This window comes from Aquila chrysaetos, chromosome 17 (genome assembly GCF_900496995.4).
Source record: "Aquila chrysaetos chrysaetos chromosome 17, bAquChr1.4, whole genome shotgun sequence".
Classification (NCBI taxonomy): domain Eukaryota; kingdom Metazoa; phylum Chordata; class Aves; order Accipitriformes; family Accipitridae; genus Aquila; species Aquila chrysaetos.
In genome coordinates, this window is record NC_044020.1 from 28,248,344 (window position 1) to 28,268,425 (window position 20,082).

Genomic DNA, 20,082 nt, shown 5'->3' on the forward strand with positions numbered 1-20,082 from the left:
CCATACCAAATAGAGTACCTCAGCCCGATGACACCAAGCAAGCACTGTTTTTCTTTCTCCAAAACTCAAGAAATGCTACTCAGCAGGGGTCATACGCTGTCATTGATCCATGCACAAAGATCCTTTTGCAGCCAAAGGACGTTTTACACCCCAGCAGACTGGTATCTAGATGCAGCTGTGAGACAATTTAAAAGTAATAAGCCAGTCACAGTTCAACCATTGGCGTCAAGGCATGTTTCTTTGTGAAGCCAGCAATACAGCTCAGATGATAACCACGAAAGAGAAAATATTTTCTCACCCCTTGCACTCTGCTAAAATTGTCCAGGGTCCTTGGCCTCTTCTCTTTCCACATCTCAACACACCTCAACTTCTCCTATGGCTTTTTACATGGGAAAGGCAGGGAGGAAAGAAGGGAGAAACGTTTCTGCATAAAATTATCTTTCTAACATCTCTTACAGCATGTAGTGCTGTTTCCAGTGATCGTGTTGTGGGTGTTACCCTTCTGCTCCTAACTACAAATAAACAAAGTTAAAAATTATTTATTGCTTGGATGGTTATGTGCAACCAAACATACCCTGGATCTACAACAGGAAGCCAAACAGTAACCAGATTAAATTGCAACAGCTTTAACCTCTATTTTTTTTAAATTGTTGATAACTTGGTTACTGTTAAAAAGCTGTTCCATGCTCTTTTTTGAAGTGTCTTCAGAAATTTATTTTAAAAGAAATAGTTTTAGATTTCATACTGCTAGAAAAGCCACACAAATTCAGTTGGAGGAGAAAAAAAAATCATACACAGAACAGTTACAGGAAACACAATTGACTGTTTCATCCTACATTGAAATCTAGCTCTCAACAGAGTAATTACCAAGCTCTGACTCAGAAGACTAGCCCTCTTAATACTGAAAAGTGAAAGTAGAAAAGGCGGCTGTTTGGTAAAAGAGATAACTATTTCAAGAAATATAGTTTTTTCCATATGCCCTTAATATGCATTTTATTTCCAGAAATGAAAGAATTTCCTGTGTTGCGTGGAGGTAAATAAAAAAGCTGATTTAACTGGGAGTAAATATACAATTCTGGGCTAAACCACAGGTTTGGGGATGAAACTGCAAGTGCTGAAACAGAGTCCTCCCTCCCAAATGGACCGTTCTGCAGTTGGAGCAAGTTCAGCCTCTGGCGAGACTAAGGGACGCAGCTCATGCATCTTGTTTCAGCTCTCCTGGAGGAAGCAGCAGTTATTACAGAAGGTTTTTAATGCACAGGAGAGAAAAATGGAAACAGGAGAAAGAAAGGGGAGGAACTTAGTAAGTCAAATGACATGAAGAGGCTAGGTGGTGACTGAGGAGCAGTTCCAGTGTCCACAGGGGCTCACCACCTACCTTGCTGCTGGGCAGTTGTTGGATAGGGCACAGGAACCGGCCACCTTCCTCTTCAGGGCCACCGTTCTGCCCCCTCTGCCCCTCCAGCACTCACCTTGCTACCAGGGGAATGGAGAGCCTGGAGTACTGCATAGTGTTGTTAGGAATTGCAGGGGATGCAGCTGAGATCCGGTTCAAGCAATATATTAATCCGATCTGCTTTGGAAACCAACTTTGCTGCCTTCTTTCAAATCAAATCTAGAAAAAATTCTCCTGCTTCTAACATAAATCCCCTGAAATCTCAGTGGCTTTCAGTTTTGTTGACTTCCATGGGCCTTGAAAGAAGTCAGCACCTTGAAGCTCTGCAAATGGTACCAGAACACTCAAATCTAATGTTTGGCTAACCCCTTCCCTGCCTTTCAGCACGTTTCAACAGTTCAATTTCCATGAATGTGTTTTTATCCTCTGCTGGACTTCAGGACATGCTAGGCAGCAATTTTAATAGATTGAATTTTGCTGATGCCAAGGTGGCAAAGAACACTAGGGCAAAAAGAGATAATAAAAGGAGCAGGATATTCACCTGATGTAGGTTAGCCTACTTTTGTTCAGCTCAGTAGTTCATTCTTGAATTTTACAAAGAAACTAAGCTACACTTACATGTGAAATGTGGGAGATTATATACAGAAACTGTGGGCCAGAAAAATAAATGATACATATATACACATATATAAAGATGTGCACATGCACTCATATCACTATACATATACCTACATAGTTCCTTACATACAGCCACATTTCTCCTTCACTTACTAACTTTTCTGTACAGCTCAATTAACGTCAAGGTACAAACCACATACATCACCCTGTATAATAAAGCTGCATTTAACCACAGCTGTAAGTTGCAAAGACCTGTCACAACACTTAGAATTGACCATCCACTGAATAAAGATACTGAGTATAGCTTGCATAAACATCCTTTTAAATCATGTCCTTCATTTATTTATAAATTATCGGTCACTGTATGGCAAAGGAATTACAAAAAAATTAGGTTACTAGACTTAATAAAAGAATACACTCTGTAACTGCTCTTTCTGAATCGGGCACTACTGTTACAACAAAGGTTTGGTGTTTTGGTTTTTTTTAAAATCCCTAGTGAATTTTTTGGGTACATTAGGAGATTGCGTAAGCAGGGAATGGCAGTGTCCTAGCAAGCTACATCATAAAACACATGGCAAGTTTTACTGCTTGCTTTTTAAACCTGGCTTTCAATTTGTAGCGGATCTGTTAAATTCAAATTGTCAGCCAGCATGAAAGGAGGCCTTTTTCTCATATCATGTACCTGAATTTTACATAGAAGGGCCCACTCTTGTAAAGCCTCTTGTACTTTTCATTGTGCTCTCTTGGATCTTAGATGTATGGGTTGACACTGCTGTATAAGAGCTCAGCAAACATGAAGAATACTTGAGTATCTTCGGTATGTCAAAGCCCCTTTGCGGGAACAGATTTTGAAAGCTGGTAACATCGGCGTTTGGGAAATTGGGATGAGCTGAAATCAGAGACATTCAGATAATTCAGTCCCTACCACTGATGTAGAAATATTCAAAGGTTCACAGATTTTTTCAAAAGCTCTTACAGCAGTACCAAGAGATTTCACTGTACAAAAAAAAAAAAAAAAAAAAAAAAAAAAAAAAAGGAGTATCAGAGTATCGAGCCCTGTTCCAGAGTACCCATCTATTACCCGATCCACAGGAGCATGCAGCATCTCTTGGGGTGCCACAGTCATGAGCCTCAGGGATGTACCTTTCCTGCCACTCAGCCAATGGAAGTTCATGAGAGAGCGGGGAAAAAAAAAGTATCTTTGGAACTGCACATGCACATGTAGGGTCAAAAGTTGCTTTTCTTTCCAGAGGTATCTGTATGTGAAGAACTACCTACAGGCCCTAGCTTTTCCATCAAAATCTTTTAGTATGTTGCATGTCTTAAACACATGACTCAAATCTGCTCATGAATGAACGTGAGGGAAGGTTTCTAACCAGGACATGGAGACTCCAGAACAACTTCCACTTAGTCGTGCTGGATTGTAAATAGCACAGAGTTGGATATATTTACATAGAAGATGATATATTTGCATCTGGCAGTATGCGACTGAACATGATGGTAACAGAAATCCATCCTAGCGCTACACATTTTTATAATTCAGTTTTCAGGGGCAGTGGGACTCCTCATTCCCTAAGTTAGGCATGGGACTTTTAGGCACCTGCACCTGAACTGATTACCCATCTTTCTTTTGGAGCCAGTAAGGACAAAGGGGAGTCTCCGCAGCATCACTCACCCAACTTGACGCCTAGCCCAGGAGGAGAGTAGCTCTGCAGAGGTGCCTGTTGCTTTCTGTTGACAATAAAGGAGCCTGAGGTGACTCTCTGGAAGTGAAGACATCTATTTTGATGTCTAAAGTTAGGTGAGATGGTATCTTACACTTACAGTATCTATGCCGTTAAACTACATATAGCAATAATCTCCTTTCCAAAGTGACATGCCTGCCCCAGACCTTAAAGAAGCAGGCAAAAAAATACTATCTTGCCTCTAGCAAGAGTTCCTCTTGGCCTCTCCATGTCTAAATATCTCAAGTCATCTTCCTCTATGACAGGAATGCAATTAAAACTATTTGGTCACTCCAGTTAGCTGAAAATATGTGAAAATGAGCAGAGTCTCAAGTGGAACAAGAAGTCTGAGTTCGTTACATGATATCCCTATTCAGTTTGGCATCATGATTCATTGAGGTCTTGAAAAAAAAACTGAAGGCGGTTCAAACTGTATACATAACAAAACTGTGGGGGGGGGGGGGGGTGAATACGCAAATTTATTTGCCTTCAGGTGTATCAGTTATTTAATGGTTGCCGCACATTAGCCTACAGGAAAATTTGGCAGCAATCAGCCAGATAAATTTCAGCCTCAAGTGATGCATCTGATTCAGGCACCCTGGTAGCAACTTGAGGGTTTCGTAGATGTCTGGCAAATTAGTAAGTCCAGCTCACTTTCAGTTTTACTTGTAATTGGCCATCCGCACTTTTAAGATGCTTTGGAAGACCCAGGGTGTTTTGAGTATTTTTTTGAAATAACCTTAGTAGGAGGAAGGAAACATTTCAGGTCATTAAAAATCAGACTGCAATGCTTCAGTGAGGGAAGACACATGCAGCTTTTCAGTGATCATCTTTCAATTTATGTCCTCAAACCTTCATCTGTTCCTCTATTCAGCACTCATAAATCAGAACTTTGAATGCTTCAGATTTCCTTTAAAAAAAAAAAAAAAAACCTCAGAAATTCTCCTGGATGTTTTTACTTTCCAGAACTGTGTTCAGGAGTATCAACCATTTCAGGAACTATCAAATGAAAAACATTGCCACTAATTGAAAAATACTTGACTTTCAGAAGCATAGGATTACTTCAGAAACCCTTATTCACAGTAAGTAATATTTATTTATGTTAGCAACCCTATTGGGTTTCACATCACTGCTCTTTGTGAGAATTGTAAAATACGGCCTTTAGTAAAAAACAGAGAAAATTGTGTCCTGTGTGGTTTCATTCCTCTCCCACCCAACCCAGCTGATGGGACAAAAGACGTATTTAATTTCTACAATTATAGATATTCCAGAAACTCTACAGGAAACCCGTTTTCTCTCTTAGCTTTGGTCTGTTAGCCAGGCAGCCATATTAATAACAGAAGTTAAGCCAGCTGCTGTTTTAACACCCGCAGTTCTGGTGGAGGAGGTGGGGAAGGCAAGTCCTCGCCTGCAGCAGCTCTCCAGGCTCACTCCAAGTGCCAAGTCTCCTCCTGCATCCGTCTGTGAGACAGACCTGGGATCCAAGCAGATCCCGAGCTTCACTTACCAAAAAAGCAACCACATAATCAGTAACGAGACCATACGCTGTGCCAAAAACAGCACTGGTGCAGGTCCCTCCCCTTCATTGCAGGGAAGAGCTGGGACACAATTTCTAACTGGTTGCACTTTGTTTCCCAGCTCTCTGGCTACCAGCTCAGAGCACTGCCCTAGACACAAGTCTGAACCAGTGGACCCACCAGTATGAAGCTGAAAGACCTGCTAGAGACAAAGTGTTTGTCTGAAAACTGTCTTTGAACTCCACATTAGCAACAAGAAGTCATGGAAACAAATTTAAAAGTAATTTAAAGAGGCAAATAAAGACCCTCCACTGGTGTGAGTAACCTTATCTCATGTGTGACTACACACCAGTGTGGGGCTTGGCTGTTGTTAATTAGGAGGTCTTAGTACTGGGTTCAGATTTAGCTAGGAAATAACCAGCAGTAGAGTGTAAATCCTTTAAGTTGCTGTATGTTCCTCTGGCATGGAGAGTAGCCCTGCACCTCCCCTGACCCACCAACTCTTCCTCTGCAGGACAGCAGCACAACCAAGGATCTGGCCAGCAGGTACCTGCCATCCACCAGCAGCTCTTTCTCCCACACAAGTGCCCAAACCAGCATACCCCCCAGGAATGCAAGATCTTCCCAAAGTTTCTAAAGCTCCTTTAAAGCCAGTGAGCAGCTCTCAGCAGTGATGTGAAGTGCAGTTTGGTTTATATCCCCCAGTCCTTATAGGAGTTACACAAGCTTAATCCAGGCTAAAAGAGGTGAGATTCTTAAGAAATTTAAGCAAGCAATTTAAAAGCCAGATTTACCAACACTCGTAACAAATTATTAAAATGGAAATTTCTTAAAAATTACACTGCTTATAATTTGTGCACCTGACTTTTTCTGGTAACCCCTTCTCAAGCATTGTAAACAGTCATTGCTACTCTTGAATATATTGCTACAATGCTCCTATGTCCAAGACAGCTGACAGCATTCGCTTCTGTAGCATATTAAGCCTTTATGTGATAATTAGCTTCCATAACACAGACAAGCAATTTGCTCTGAAAGCGCAATGGAGGAGAACAGTGTGACAGGTGACATGCAGCCCCATTTCCAGTGACTGGTAGGTAGGACCTATTCCACCTGCACTTTGAGTTGGTAACATTCACGCCTTATGTCTTTGTTCCTCATTCAGTATGCCATTGTACTGATGCTAATGCATTGCAGTATGAGCAAATACATTGCTGTAAGCACAATCCAAAGGAAACTCATAATCCAAATGGTTTATTCCCACCTGCAAAGCAACAGTGTGGGCAGACAGCATCTCTCACGTGATTGTGGATTTCCCAGCATCAGTTACGGAAAGCAGGCTTTCTGGTGCTTCAGCAGAACTACTATGAACTTAGTATAATCTTTAACCCACCCCAGCAAAAGCTTTCTCTCCTGATAGCCTTGTGTATGTTGAAGTACATAGCACATTCCAGCACTGCTCAGGGTACTTCTAAGTACCCTGACTTAGACTTCTAAGACTTCTAAATAGGCCTCATCTTTCCAGAGGACCCCAGCCAAATGCATGTTCTTCCACTCATTATGGCAACCGACCTATCTTTTGCCTGATGCTCTTAAATAAGGACAGTGATTCACAAGCTACGATAGCAAAAGGGTAGGTTATGTCCTCCCAAAGAGCATCAGGGCAGAGAAATGCTGCCGAGAAAGTCTTCTCTTGAACTGACAGGGAACTGCTTAATTGCCTGAGCACTCTGGTGCTACACCCCAGATCCATGACTCACAGGAGCTGTGGTTCACAGTTCTCCATCTATGCTTAATCCAGAGCACATAATAACCTTTCTAGTTGCCATTCACACCTACGCTAGCTAAGTTATGGGCCGCCAGCTTAATACAGTTGGTACCTGCCCTCAAATAGGAACCCCTCCAAAATGTCCCCACAGAGTACGATCAAGATTAAACAAGCCCGTCTGTCCTGTGCCTCCCTGGGGCTTACAGGCCTGTTACAAAGTCCCACAGTGTTTCTTAACAAGTGATGGATAGAAGCATCCCAGATGTTTCTGACTACTTAGCAAAGGAATTCTCTCAGTTGGCCCCATTTATGTATCTCCCAACAACCAAGAGCACACCTACCAGGGCAGAAGCTTCTGGTTTCATTCTTAACACATCCCAGCTATTGCTGTTGTCTTTTATTAAGTCTGCAGGTAAGGGATTGCTTAACTCTGATGAATCTGGCATGTGTTGCACATTTACTCTGTTTAAGCCCGAACACCTTCCTGAGGTATTAATTTTCAAACATATTTTGACACATCTCTCCACCTTTGCAGAATTGTCAGCTACAGTAGAAATAACACTTGAGTTGAAAATTCAGAGTCTGTTTTTCAAGTTGAAAATTTCCAGTGCCTAGGTTTTGTTTAAACTCTTAAGCACCAGATCTCTATCTTCCCTGAGCCAGCTATTACTTTAGAGACATTAGTGATGGCTACCAGTGATGGTGGTCATTTTACATAATGGCTGTGACAAAATTGATTTGCCACCATTTAAGGCAGTCCTCTCATCTGACCTCATGCAGGTGCCATGATGTACTTCACAGCAAGACCAGAGAAGAATTTGTGCTGCATCAAAGGCAATGTAACCCAGTAAAAGATCACTCAGCCTAGGGATGAAAATAGGGGCCAAACCACCGCTTCTTTATGGCAAGATGGCAACACTGAGTGCCACTGCTTAATGTTGAAGTGTTCTTAGTCAATTAAAAAGCCCGAAACATTCGACCTCTTCAGGACTGAGCCAACCTGAAGCAAATTTTAGTTGCTGTTAAAGTTTCCCCCACATTGGAAAAATCTGAATCGTTCAGCTATTTTGATGTTCTCCCAAAGAAAAAAAGATGACAAGCCCCACCTAAAAAGTCTGAGACTTTCCGCTTGCTTTCACACAACCAAGAAGGCCAAATGTAGATTGCACCGGCAGCATTCATTCTGGCATTTTGTAACTTTTAAGAATCAGACTTGATAACCCAAGCAGCCTTTCAGCATACTTTTTGGATATAATGTTATATTCTATGTATAATATAGCCATAGGAGTGTACAGATGCCAAGCTATGAAAATGATTTCCCTGCTCTTTGGCAGACTCCACAGGCAGAGGGATTAGATTATGTTCTATTTCTTTCTGGTTTGTAATACATTTAGACAACTGAATAGCTTTTCATTTGGTGCTCATCCTGCAATTCATTTCTCATATCCTTCCTTTCAATCTTGTGAGGCTTTTTTCAAAATCTAGTGCGTTGTGCTTTGTCCTCCCTTGTCCTTCCATTTATGGGAAAGGAGGGCATTCCTATTGCCTGTAATAATCGGTGTATCTGCCAAGGGCTTCTTACTGCAGAAAGCTGTTTGTTAGTCTGGTATCCAAGCTCCTTCTATGAACAGAGAGTGAAAGCTTTTCTCCCACTCCCAGCATGACCAGATTTGAAGGCATTGCAGCAGAACCTCCACAGGCACAGATCAGTGCAGGTCTGCTTAGATCAGTATAATACAATTTTATGCCAGAGCGAGATCTGGACATTTGTGGAGACCATTTGCTTTGTTATCTGAGGTCTGAAGGGGCTGTGGTGATTGATAGTGCTTTTATGTGAACACCAACTTAGCAAGAGGCCCTGGAATGGTGAATGTGGCAACTGTTTACTTCATTTGTCAGAAAATGACAGAAGTCCCCGAAAAAGCTTGTCTCCAGAGGCTCTGAATCATTCCTTCATTATTAATGGCTGTCATTTTTTCCAGCAGAACTAAGTTGCCATGCAAAAAGTCATTGCTGTGGAAGAGGCGGCAATCTTTTAGTTAGCTACTTCCTTGCCGGGCAATGAGAATCGATGCAGGTTGACTGGGTGCTGTTCACGGAGCAGTCAGGTAGAGCAGCGATGGCAGTCATCTGGGGTGCTACACAATGGCGGTAACCTGAGCCACCTCCAGAGCACACACTTCAGCTCTGAATACATTAAAATACATTAAAATAGAAGTGACCAGAAATGACGAATATGGGGTTTCTGTTGCCAAGCCCGCTGTGTTGGGTGGCTGGAATATAATACTCTGGCTAACTGCACTTGGAAATTAGCATTCATCTTTCTTAGGAAAATGCAAGTATTTTCAGCAATCCCACTATTGCAAAAATGATCTGAAGCAGTACCTCTCAACTTTACTGGTCCAGCCATCAAGCAGTCAATCACACACCCCACTTCTCACTAGAGGAAGAGGACCTTCCCCCTGGAACCTGTCCTGTCAGGGTTTGGTTTCAGGCAGAAGCTATTGATGTGGCACCAGGCGCAGCCAGGAGCTCAGAAAATGCAGTGATTACTTCATACTTGATGTAAGAGGCTTTCAGAGCTGAGTGTGGTCTATGTGTTGCTGGCTCTGCTGTTCACGTCCTCCCACTCATTCTCCCATAGCTTTATACACACATTAGGGGAACTGGCAGAGAATTGAAGCTACTCGCATGAGTGATATTTTATCTTCTGTGCTGCATACAAATATTCATAAACTTTCCTATGGTATTTGGATGGGGGAGCTGTCATTTTACACCACCTTCGTGACAATCCTGATTTTACATTAACCTTGAAAGAAGGATCTGGCCAGGAGCAACTTTGGGACTCTCAGGTACAGGAAAAGAGTAACTGGCTGATGGGTCTGACACATTTAAAATTGCATTCGGACCTGGAGCACACGGTCCTGCTCTGCCTGCTCCATCTCTAAACATTTCTTTAAAAAACAAATAACTAAAAGAAACTGCATCCCATCAAACAATCTAGTGATTTAAGTTATGCAGATTGTAGATTAGTAAAGCATTTCATCTGAGCTAAAGCACACATAGCACTCTACGGGAGACTGAAAAGGAAAAACCGAAGGTGCTGTGAAGGACATAGGTGGCTCCAAGCCATGATATGTGCTCATACTCTTCAGTTTCTCTCTCCCCAGGTATTTTTTAAATTCATTATAACTAAGTCTCAGGAGACTGTCTTCTAGATACAAACAACTTCTTGTTTTAAACTTCATCTGCCTGCAGACCTCACAAGAGGCAGGTTTGCATGTTCTGTTAATATCCATTTCTACCAATGTCAAAAAAGGACAGTGACAGAACAAGACAATGCAAAGTAATTTATTTGTATTTCTAACATGAATAAGGCTGTCTAGGCTATTCGATTATTAGAAAACAATTACTGTCAAACCTTGACATAGGTTTCACTTGCTTGAGTTTTGGGTGAAGGCTTAAATCCTCAGGGTTAGTTACGAGAGAATTGCGTATTTCTGCTCAGAGGTCCTCCCTGGCTAACAGTACTGCGAGAAATGTCCAAATCTGAATTAAGATAACAGAGCTGAGCTACAGCTCAGGTGGCTGCCTACCCAACCTTGCACTTCCGAGCAGATTCACCGCTGCAATTTCAATGGAGTTATGCTGACATGAAAGTTGAGACTCAAGCCTCATATACTGAATAGAATTGATAGGTAAACACTAGATAACCTCAAACATGCAGATTTCCACAGATATTCTGCTGTCTGAACCAGATGTTTCTTTATATTTTATACATTAATGGAATGCAATATGTATAAGTAACATATAGACTTGAGAATACCCAATATGCAAAGAACTCTGGTGGGAGAAGTTAATTAAGTATTGTTGCTACTAGGATACCAAACTGTGCCTCCAACAGCTTGTATTTGTACCATTATGCTTGCCTGCTTGAGCAAACTGATGCATTGCTTTAATTTATTATTGTGATTAGTAATCTTGGTCTAACTCAAAACTTTCCCTAGTTGGGCTTTCAGCCAATTTACCTACACGCTGCCATACTTCATATATGGACGGATCAGACAGCCAGTTACAGGCACACACTCTGCACAAGGTGAAGTGGGGCAGATTTAAAGCATTTGTTATGTCCAGGAGGCACTGCAAGCAAAAAACAATGAATACTCACAACACTTCTGTGAGGAAAGCACACAAATGTAATATTTACTCATTTACATATGTGGAAATAGAAGTGCATTTTCGCATCATATGAAAGGAATACAGGTTAGAGTAAGCAGCCTGTGCTTGGTCTGATGCATACCTTGGTAATGAGCGCAACAGGAAGATGCCATGCCATCTGATAAAGGCATTTACCATATGGTCACAGGCACACTTTACTCATGTAAACAGCTCCAGTGAGATTGTCCACAGAAAAAAGATTTACTTCCAAGTAAATTTATGGTTGCAGAAGGAAGCCCTCTGCACTTTGTACTTTCAGAGTAGACTACAAGCAGTAGAAATGAAGAGTTTAGCAGTTCTTTGTGTTTCCTCTTTCACCTTTTCAGCAATTTGATCTTTTCATCTCACAGGTAGTAGACAACACAACAGCGTGGAATGGGTACGCTGGCATATATACAAGAGGGATTTGGGGAGAAATCTGACTTTTATCATGTAGCATCCAGCCTTGCTGTCTCCAGCAGCCAAGGCTCCACGACCTGAAGGAAAGCATCCCATCTCCCTCCCTGCTAAGTTCCCAGGGTTCCCGCCTGATGATGCTCACCCAGGGGTTGGCCTGGCACATCATCAGCACCTCAGGTATGCACCCAGACCCAGGAGCTAGGCAGCACTCCATGACCCGCCAGGTTACAGGTAAGAATAGGCAACTTGCACACCTACTGTGTGATTAATATTTTGCAGAACCAGGACCAGTTTAATATAAGCAGGGAGAAAAAAAGTTAGCCTCCCACTCTGACTACATGGAAGAAAGAGAAGGAGAATGCAACCATCCATATCACACAAGCTCACACTGGGCCAATTAGAGCTAATGAGGGAAGGTAGAGGCCTCCTAACACCTTTCTTTCTCACACTTTTCCTTCCTCCTTCTTGCCTCCCCAAATTAAATTCACAACTGAGAAAACTACAGGTTTTTCTTTACAGGAAGTACTTTGATGTTGTGCGCTCATGAAACATTATGGGAACACTTGTGGGTTTTGTCTTCCAGAAAATTATATTGATGTGCCTCAAGATGGGAGAGGTGAGATCAGACTTCAAGGAGCAGCTTTCAAGAAAATCAACTAAATGACAAGAGCTGAAAAAATGATGGATAAGCAGGAAAGTCTACAAGAGGGAGATTGAGCAAGTCACCTGGAGAGGAACACCAGTCAGACAACTTCTATAGGCAAAGGATATAGAAAAAGTCTCTAAAAGGAAGTAGTCTGTAAGCAATATTTTAATTTGAGACCAATACTATTATCTCTGAAAGGAAGCATCATATTTGAGGAAATGCTCAATAGGAAGAAAATTAAGTTGCTCTGGCAAACCACACAAAGGTGGAAAAAGATCACAAGACAAACCTTTGGTAGATAACTTTTCTTTGCCTCCCCATCCATCTATTGCCATTTGAGCCTAATCTAAGTGTCAGAATACTGAATGTGAGTTTTTCCAAAGTTCTCTGGTGAATAGTTTGTCACAATAGGGTAGATGCTGGCAATCCTCGTCACTGTTAACCATATTGTCAGATGCATTACAAGGTAAGTAAATGAAGCCCTTTCATCAAGTCAGACTGCAGGGTAGCAATTGCTTTAACCTTAATACACTTTTTAAGATCACTGGCAATGATTCTGCTAAGACATCAAACATCTGAGCACATCTTGGCTTCAGCTTCACACACCCTCCTGAGGAGGGGAGCTTTATTAAGAAGCAACACAGATACCCCATTCCACCCCCATACCCCTTGAAGCTGAAAGAGAAACAGAAGAAAATCAACAAACTGTATATTTCAAAAGCAATAATACCATTGTCCCTCTGCTTTACAAGGCAATAATCCAATTCCCTCAGCCAGAAACTGGCTTCAGAGTTTACCCCTCACAAATCTAAGAATACATTTGTAAGCCAGACAGGCAATGATGCTACCACAGAAGTATGTGGAGTACTTGGTCACTAGGTTGCAACAGCTTGGCTTAACTTTCCACAGGACAGGTTTATTTTAAAATCATACAGTATCAATTACATGAGCAAATCCTGTGAAATTCAATTTAAGATATATACACAGAGAACCTGGCAATGACACCCAGAGGAGTTCATCTAGAAATCATAACACAAAGCCATGATAATGCCAAATTAATCCTTCATGCCTAATATTTTGTCCTGCAAATCTGAGTAACTTTAAAATAACCATATAACCATATATTTTACTGTATAACCAACAGGAGGAACACCTTGACAATGAACAATCAAGTTTTCCTTTTGTACCTCTTTGATTTGAGTGAATTTTAGTCTTCTGTTGAACTCAAAAGGGATAGATTACTTAGTGATTTGAGCTAATTCACGGCTACCGGAGTGCGTGATGGTACCTGTCTAAAGCCAGGCAGGAATAAATAGTGCTAGGGCACCCAACAAGGCTGGAGACCTCAGGAGTGCCCAGTCTTCAAAGAAGGCCCAATTTGAGTAGGATATCAATATGCACATGCCCCTTTTCTTTGCAAACCAATGAGTAAAAAATGCAGGGTATCACTGAATAAGGGCAGGCAACAGCTAATAAGAAAGAATTCAAATGCCACAGGTGGGAGTGCCACCCTGCAGGCATTAGACTCTAGCCTGTCCTAGGTAACCTTCAGGCCTGGCCCATTCTCACTCTTCACAGAAGCTCCTGCATACGCACCTCTGCAAGCAACTCAGCTTGTAGAGCTGTAACAGACCTGCCACAGTGCAACTGGGGTGTTTTACATTGTGAGAAACGTAGCACTTCAAATAAAATGGAGTCAGTATTTTTAAGCCTTCATTCACACTAAACCTAAGAGATTCTAGTTTTCTAAAAAGAGTATTTCATCAGAGCATTGCAGAACCATTCAAAGCACTTCAGCTGGGAACAAAAAGTACCTCCAGGAAAGACACGCTGTAAGTAGCTTGCAGATACTGGCAGACAGTCTGAACTGCTCCCTCCTAGGTGATGAGAGCTTCAGCAGGAAAAGGGTCAGCGCTCCTGGTGGTGGGAGAGCCGATCCTATGAGATGTAAGGCAGTGCTGTTAGTGCCAACTTGCAAGAAAAGCAAAGGAAGCCAAGTAGCTGGAAGCAATGCCATCCATGCCTCTGCCAACATCACATCTTCTCCACACTTCCACATCGGCTCCAAGATCCATAACCCCTGCAGACACCCAACAAAGTACGTATCTACAGTAATGAGTCTTACCTTGGCGCTTTGCAGTAACTGCTGCTTTTACCTTCTACCAGCACCTACTTTCATTGTGAGGTGATGACCACCACAGAGAGCTTTGTAAAAAGCTTGTGTTCATGAAGGAATTTGTATTAGATACTGGTTTGTGTGACTTACTGTATTTTGTAAGGGTTTTTTTCCCTTTGGGAATTGTGCGTTATTAATGAGCAGTTTTATGCTTTACTTCTAGTATATGTATACCTTGTAATTGATGTGCTTTTTCTTTGTTTGTTTGTTTTCTTTTATTCTCTACACAGAGCCAGTTAATACAAGGTAGATACTCTCTGGCTGAAAGTCTGATTTTGCCTACCAGTTAATTTATGGATAAATCCATGTCGTAGCTGATGAACAATTGTTCATCAATTGTGTTGTTATAATCATCTGATAGCCTCTCTAGTTTAGCAGAACATAAGATCCTGAATAAGACTAATGCTCGTTGGGCCTTAAACTAAAGGGAAATAGTGCACCACCCATGTTTCCCTACCACCATTGCTATAGGCTCCTCTCCCTTAGCGTTTGGGACATTGTAGAAGAGCACTGGCTAGACAGTCACCTGAACATCTCAACCATCTGCGTAGCTGTGCTCTTGATATCCCTCTGCATTTACCTGATCAAAATTATGGTGAACCAGATAAGCAGCAATGAATTCTTCAATTATTTCTGCAGAAAGAGACTGGTTCAAACATAATCTTTCTCTAAAATAAAAGACCTGGACTAAAACAGATGTATTTTCCTCTATGTCCATCCTGATATGGATGGAAAAATAAGGGATCTAAAATTAACATTTCCGGAAGTGTATAATTCCACTACACACCCTATTTAACAATGGCAGCTGTATGTCTCAGTGGCTATTAATGACCTTCGTGCTCCAGAAGCCTCCTTCCTTGTCCAACTCATTTTCTCTCTTCAGTTTTACTAAGAACTGAGTGTCCAAATCCTTAATAGTTGCTGTGCATAACATAGGACATAAAAAAGATAAGTTATAAAGCTTGTGCAGGACTTGGTGTTGTAATTAACCATCTTTCGTGCCTCGTTATTGATCTTACAAAAACACAGAGTGAAAACAATCCGGCCTCTTAATGTATACTTCAGCATATTGTAGCAGCTATTTTAGATAATTGTTTTTAATAGTTTTGTTATGGCTGTAATTTCTATATGAGGACTGTCCACTCAAAGAACCAATGAAGTAACATGTCAAAGTGATTTTTCAAGTCGGTTCTATTTCACCACCAGTGATGGTGTGTGAAAAGTAAAGCAACAAAAAGAAAACATCACCCACTCGCCAGGAAGAAACATCTTTTCTCAGCCTTGAAAATTGTCTTGTATAAGACAGGCATTTCTTCTAGTCCTCCTTTTACATAAATAGTAAATCTCTAAGAAGATAATATATACAGTACAATAGTCTATTTTAATAGTCAGCCGTCAAATTTTAGGCTAATTAAGCTAACTAGAAATTCTAGGGTTGCAGTGATTTCTCACTCTTTATTAATACATTGACAATAATACTGTTTACATAACACTCGATGTTTGAAATCAATACGTGCCAGTGTCCAGTGATTTGCTAATTTAGTTTTTGACCTAATCCTGTCCTATTTTTTGCAGCATTCTCTAACTTCATATTATGAATCATGTTGTCTTTCTAAAGTGATTAAGTAAACCAAAAACGTGTTTTACACTGCTATTGCACTGCTCTTGTCTTTATATACAGTAGTTTTTATAAAGATGTCCTTAGGTTTTAATAAATGAGTGTAACGTAAACTAATCTCTGTAATAAAACTTGCTTTAGTGTTTCAAAGACTGTCTGGAATAGCTGTAGAAATTTGATTTCCACTTTTTTCAGTAGCTTCAAACTTCATGGCCTCCTTTCCATCTGCAGGGAAATCCCCAGATACCAATACTCCATAGTTTATACAAGTGGTTTATACAAGGGGAAATGAAGAGAGTGTATTTAATGCAAAGAATGATGCTTGGATTTGGAGGGGCGGGGCAGGGAAAGGCCCCCCCAAAAACCAAACCACACCACACACAAAAAAAAAGCTAAGGCCATAGCATCAATAAATACATGGTCCATTTAGTCTGCATCACCTTTCCAGCAGTTGCTAATACAAGACACTTAAGAGTGAAGTGTGGGAGACTGCTAAGAAATAAACATAATCTTGCCACTACTCAAGGCTAGCTGAGAAGGCCAAATGTGTTACTGAGCAGAAAGCAAGCAACATTTTGATTTCCACACACGAAGTACTCTGTCCCACATGGATGTTATGGCAGGTCCACCAGCCCAGCTGAGGCAGGGGCGAATACAGTTTAACTTGCTCTGTACAAAAAGGCAGGACCAACAAGTCACAAAGGCAAGAGATTTTTTTCTTTTTTCCCTGCCAGGCTGAAGGATTTGGACAGTTTTTCCAGAGAGGTTTAGACTTTCTAAATGCACTGTGCTCTCTCAGGTCCCTTTGTCACCTATTGTTTAGGAGGCATCATTGCCAATGTTCAAAAAATATTAAGTAGGCTTTCAGACTAGTAAAAGGGAACATTTTTGACAACGGAAGATCTCTCTCTCTCCCGCCCCCCTCCCCCCGCCTTCTCTCTTCACAGCTTTGCTTATACTTAAAGCTTCTCCTCCATCCACCCACTCCTTGAGAAAATTTCAGTAATACACATGGGGAGTGTAATATACGTGGGAAGTCTAGGTCCTAACAGCACACGGCCAGGAGGGAGGGTCCAGGAGGGCTTCTCACCTCTCGGTACAGATTACTTCCATAGACAGAAACAGTTCTTGCTCTTCTCTGTCCTGTGGCTCCCAAGCATAAGTTTTCCCTAGCATTTACAAACACAGGATGTACCTTTTCACATTAGAAACTATGCTTTCAGTATCAGATCACTAACCCCAGACTAGAGACTGTTCTGCAGGAATACGCCTAAACAGTCAAAAATATAGAAACTTTAAAGCCAATTTTTTTTTAAAAAAAGATAAGCAATCCTTAGTAATGTCACTTATTTCATTCCTGCAGCTTCTATAACTACACACATCAGCTCAAAAATGGAAAAGGATCGTTTTCATTAAAGCAACACTTCAATAATTCTTAGGGTTTTTGCAACTGTCAGAGACTACAATTACATCCCACTGTGCTAAGACTTATGGAGACATATTGCAGAAAGAAAGAGAGGATAAAAGACAGTTTTAAAAACACATAAATACGTAAAAATAAATAATCACAACCCACTCCCCTTCTCAAACTGCACTTGCAATTATGAAAACAGCTAAATTCACAAGACAAATTAGAAGAGAAACAGTAAATTGATGTATTGGGTTTGTTACAGCTCCCTTACCAAGTTTCAACAATTTTTACAGCACGGTTCTAGTAATTGAGTAAGAACTATATTCAATACATTATGCTCAGCAGGAACAGCTTTTATATACCAAGTGAGCAAATTAAATATCTCTGGAATTTCCATAGAAGATGTTAAAATGCTGATAGTGACTTACAGACTGCCATTACCAAGCCATTATCACCAAATCATAAACAAACATGAGCACCACAGCCAGTTCCTTTAAATTAAGTGTTTATTCTTACTGGAAAGCAGAGATTGTACTGATCTGCTTGTCGTTCACACGTACAGAAGGATAAGGAGAGAAAAGGTATCTCGGTTTTGATATTTACTTCCAAGTAACAAAATCCTGTCCTTCTCACCCAAGTTACTCTTAACAGTTAATTTAATTTGTACGGAAAATGGAGACTGTGGGGGAAAAAACATGCCAATATATTAGGTATGTGTGCGCATTCATGTGTAAGCATATAATGGCTTGAATTTCCCAATCAGAATTTTAACTCTCTTCTTTGAACAGCTGAACTGTACAAAGCCTCAAGCTCTTCTCAAATTTGAATTCATCATTTCATCCCTAGGTGCAATTCCATCACTGGTGTTTATCTGTAAGGATAATGAGGAATTGGTAGGATTTTATAAAGAACTGATAATTTATCCAAAGAGAGGGAAACTCTTCTGCCTCTCTTCACTACACTTTCATCAGCTAGCCTTTGCACCTTTCTTTTTTATACTTTTCCAACAAAATACAAAGTGGAAACAAAGCATCCCGTTAGAGATGCCTGTACTTCCCTGCTGCAGCCCCACTGTACAGGATGGCACTCTCGAGGATAAAACCCTCCTGAAACACACACTCTCCTGGCTTTCCAGTGGGAGCACAGTCCACACTTCCCCAGTGGCTTCTGCTCACTGTGAAAACTAAAGCAACACACTATCTCTAATATGAGGTGTGTGCCTGCATACTTACCTCTGCTATTGTGCAAGCTGGCTTTATTTTTCTAATTTTTTTTTTTTTTTTTGAAGGTAGGGAATATTTACATGACATTTCTTAATCGTCTCTCTGCCTCCTTATCACTTGCAATGCTGTCCACTGGAATGAGCTATTCCTCTCACTGTTGGGTCTTTCACAATCCAAAAAAACCAGCACGTAAGGCAGGGCAGACTTAAAATGAAGAGGCTGTGTGCATCACGGTAGTTTTTGATGAGAGCTGCTGGGAGTTTCATGCCACGTTCTGAGCTACAAAGGGTGACAGCACTTGAACACGAATAGCTGCTTTGTCACCGTGAGAACTACCAGTGACAATTGTGTTTAAATCCTTAGCTTTGACAACAAACAAACAAAAAAAGGTTGATCTAGGTAATATTTGAGAATACTTTCCTATTGGCCAGCTAAGCTGCAGTTTTAATGTGTTCTCCCAAATTACTTTTTTTTAAATTAATTTTGGTTTTTAACTGCCTTATAGTTATTGCTGAAAAATGCCTTTTTTTCATGTAGAGCTATTGAAAACAATTTGAATCTTAGAAGCATCTAAAACACTATGCTGCATTTGACCACGAATTTTTTGCTGCCCAGCATAGGATCTACCAGCTCCTTTCTCCAGTATTTGCTGGCCCAGGAATCAGGTATATTATATCATTGATAAATAGTACTGTGCAGTATCAAACTGTTCACTGCAAAGCCACCTTTCTCTAGCATGCCTGGATTTTGTTGGAAGATTTTATGTTGCAAAATGCTGCTGGGGGAGGTGGTAGTGCAGTAGGAATTACCACCTCTGGTAAGTGATAGCTGGGATTTGCTGTATAAACTCCATTATCATTTTAACCACACAGTACACCTTCTCTTTCCCTGAATGAACATGCTCTAAGCAGCCACCAGAAAAAGCCAGTTGGGAATTTTTCTAGCAAGGAGACACAGCATCCCTGTGCTATATCTGCTCTTATTATGCAGATACAGGAGCTCAAAGACATTTCACAACCCTTCCCTTTTCTTTTGGCCAACCACATGGATGTTTGTTAAAGCAACTTATCTCTAGCTAATAAAAAAAGTAAAAAGCCCCAAACCCTAGGAAAAGAAATCACGCAATATTGTGAGCCTCACAGATTTTATGTTTTGTTATACTACCCATACAAATGCCACATGAATAAAAAGCACCCTTTGAGCTCACAGTCAATTTTTTATTGAGTTCCTGGGCTGCAGGCAAGTGGCACAGGAGGTGACTTCTCTCATTTGTGCTGTGTAGTCATCATTCCTCCATTTCAGATCTTTTTCCAGCACTGCCCATATACAACGAGCTACTGCTCTAACCGTAGCTGGCAGTGCTTTTTCACA

The 20,082-nt window shown here is 41.0% G+C and overlaps 1 protein-coding gene across 3 annotated transcripts in view; it reads left to right on the forward strand.

Annotated features, from left to right (window-relative positions):
• Positions 1-16,227, forward strand: part of SHISAL1 (shisa like 1) — a 196,622-nt gene extending 180,395 nt beyond the window's left edge. For all 3 annotated transcript variants that reach the window (XM_030040857.2, XM_030040854.2, XM_030040858.2), the window contains one exon: positions 12,221-16,227. Coding sequence is in view for 2 of the 3 variants with exons in the window: in XM_030040854.2 (XP_029896714.1) it covers positions 12,221-12,233 (13 nt within the window). In the remaining variant the exon portion in view is untranslated. The remainder of the gene's footprint in view (positions 1-12,220) is intronic.
• Positions 16,228-20,082: the final 3,855 nt, after the last annotated feature.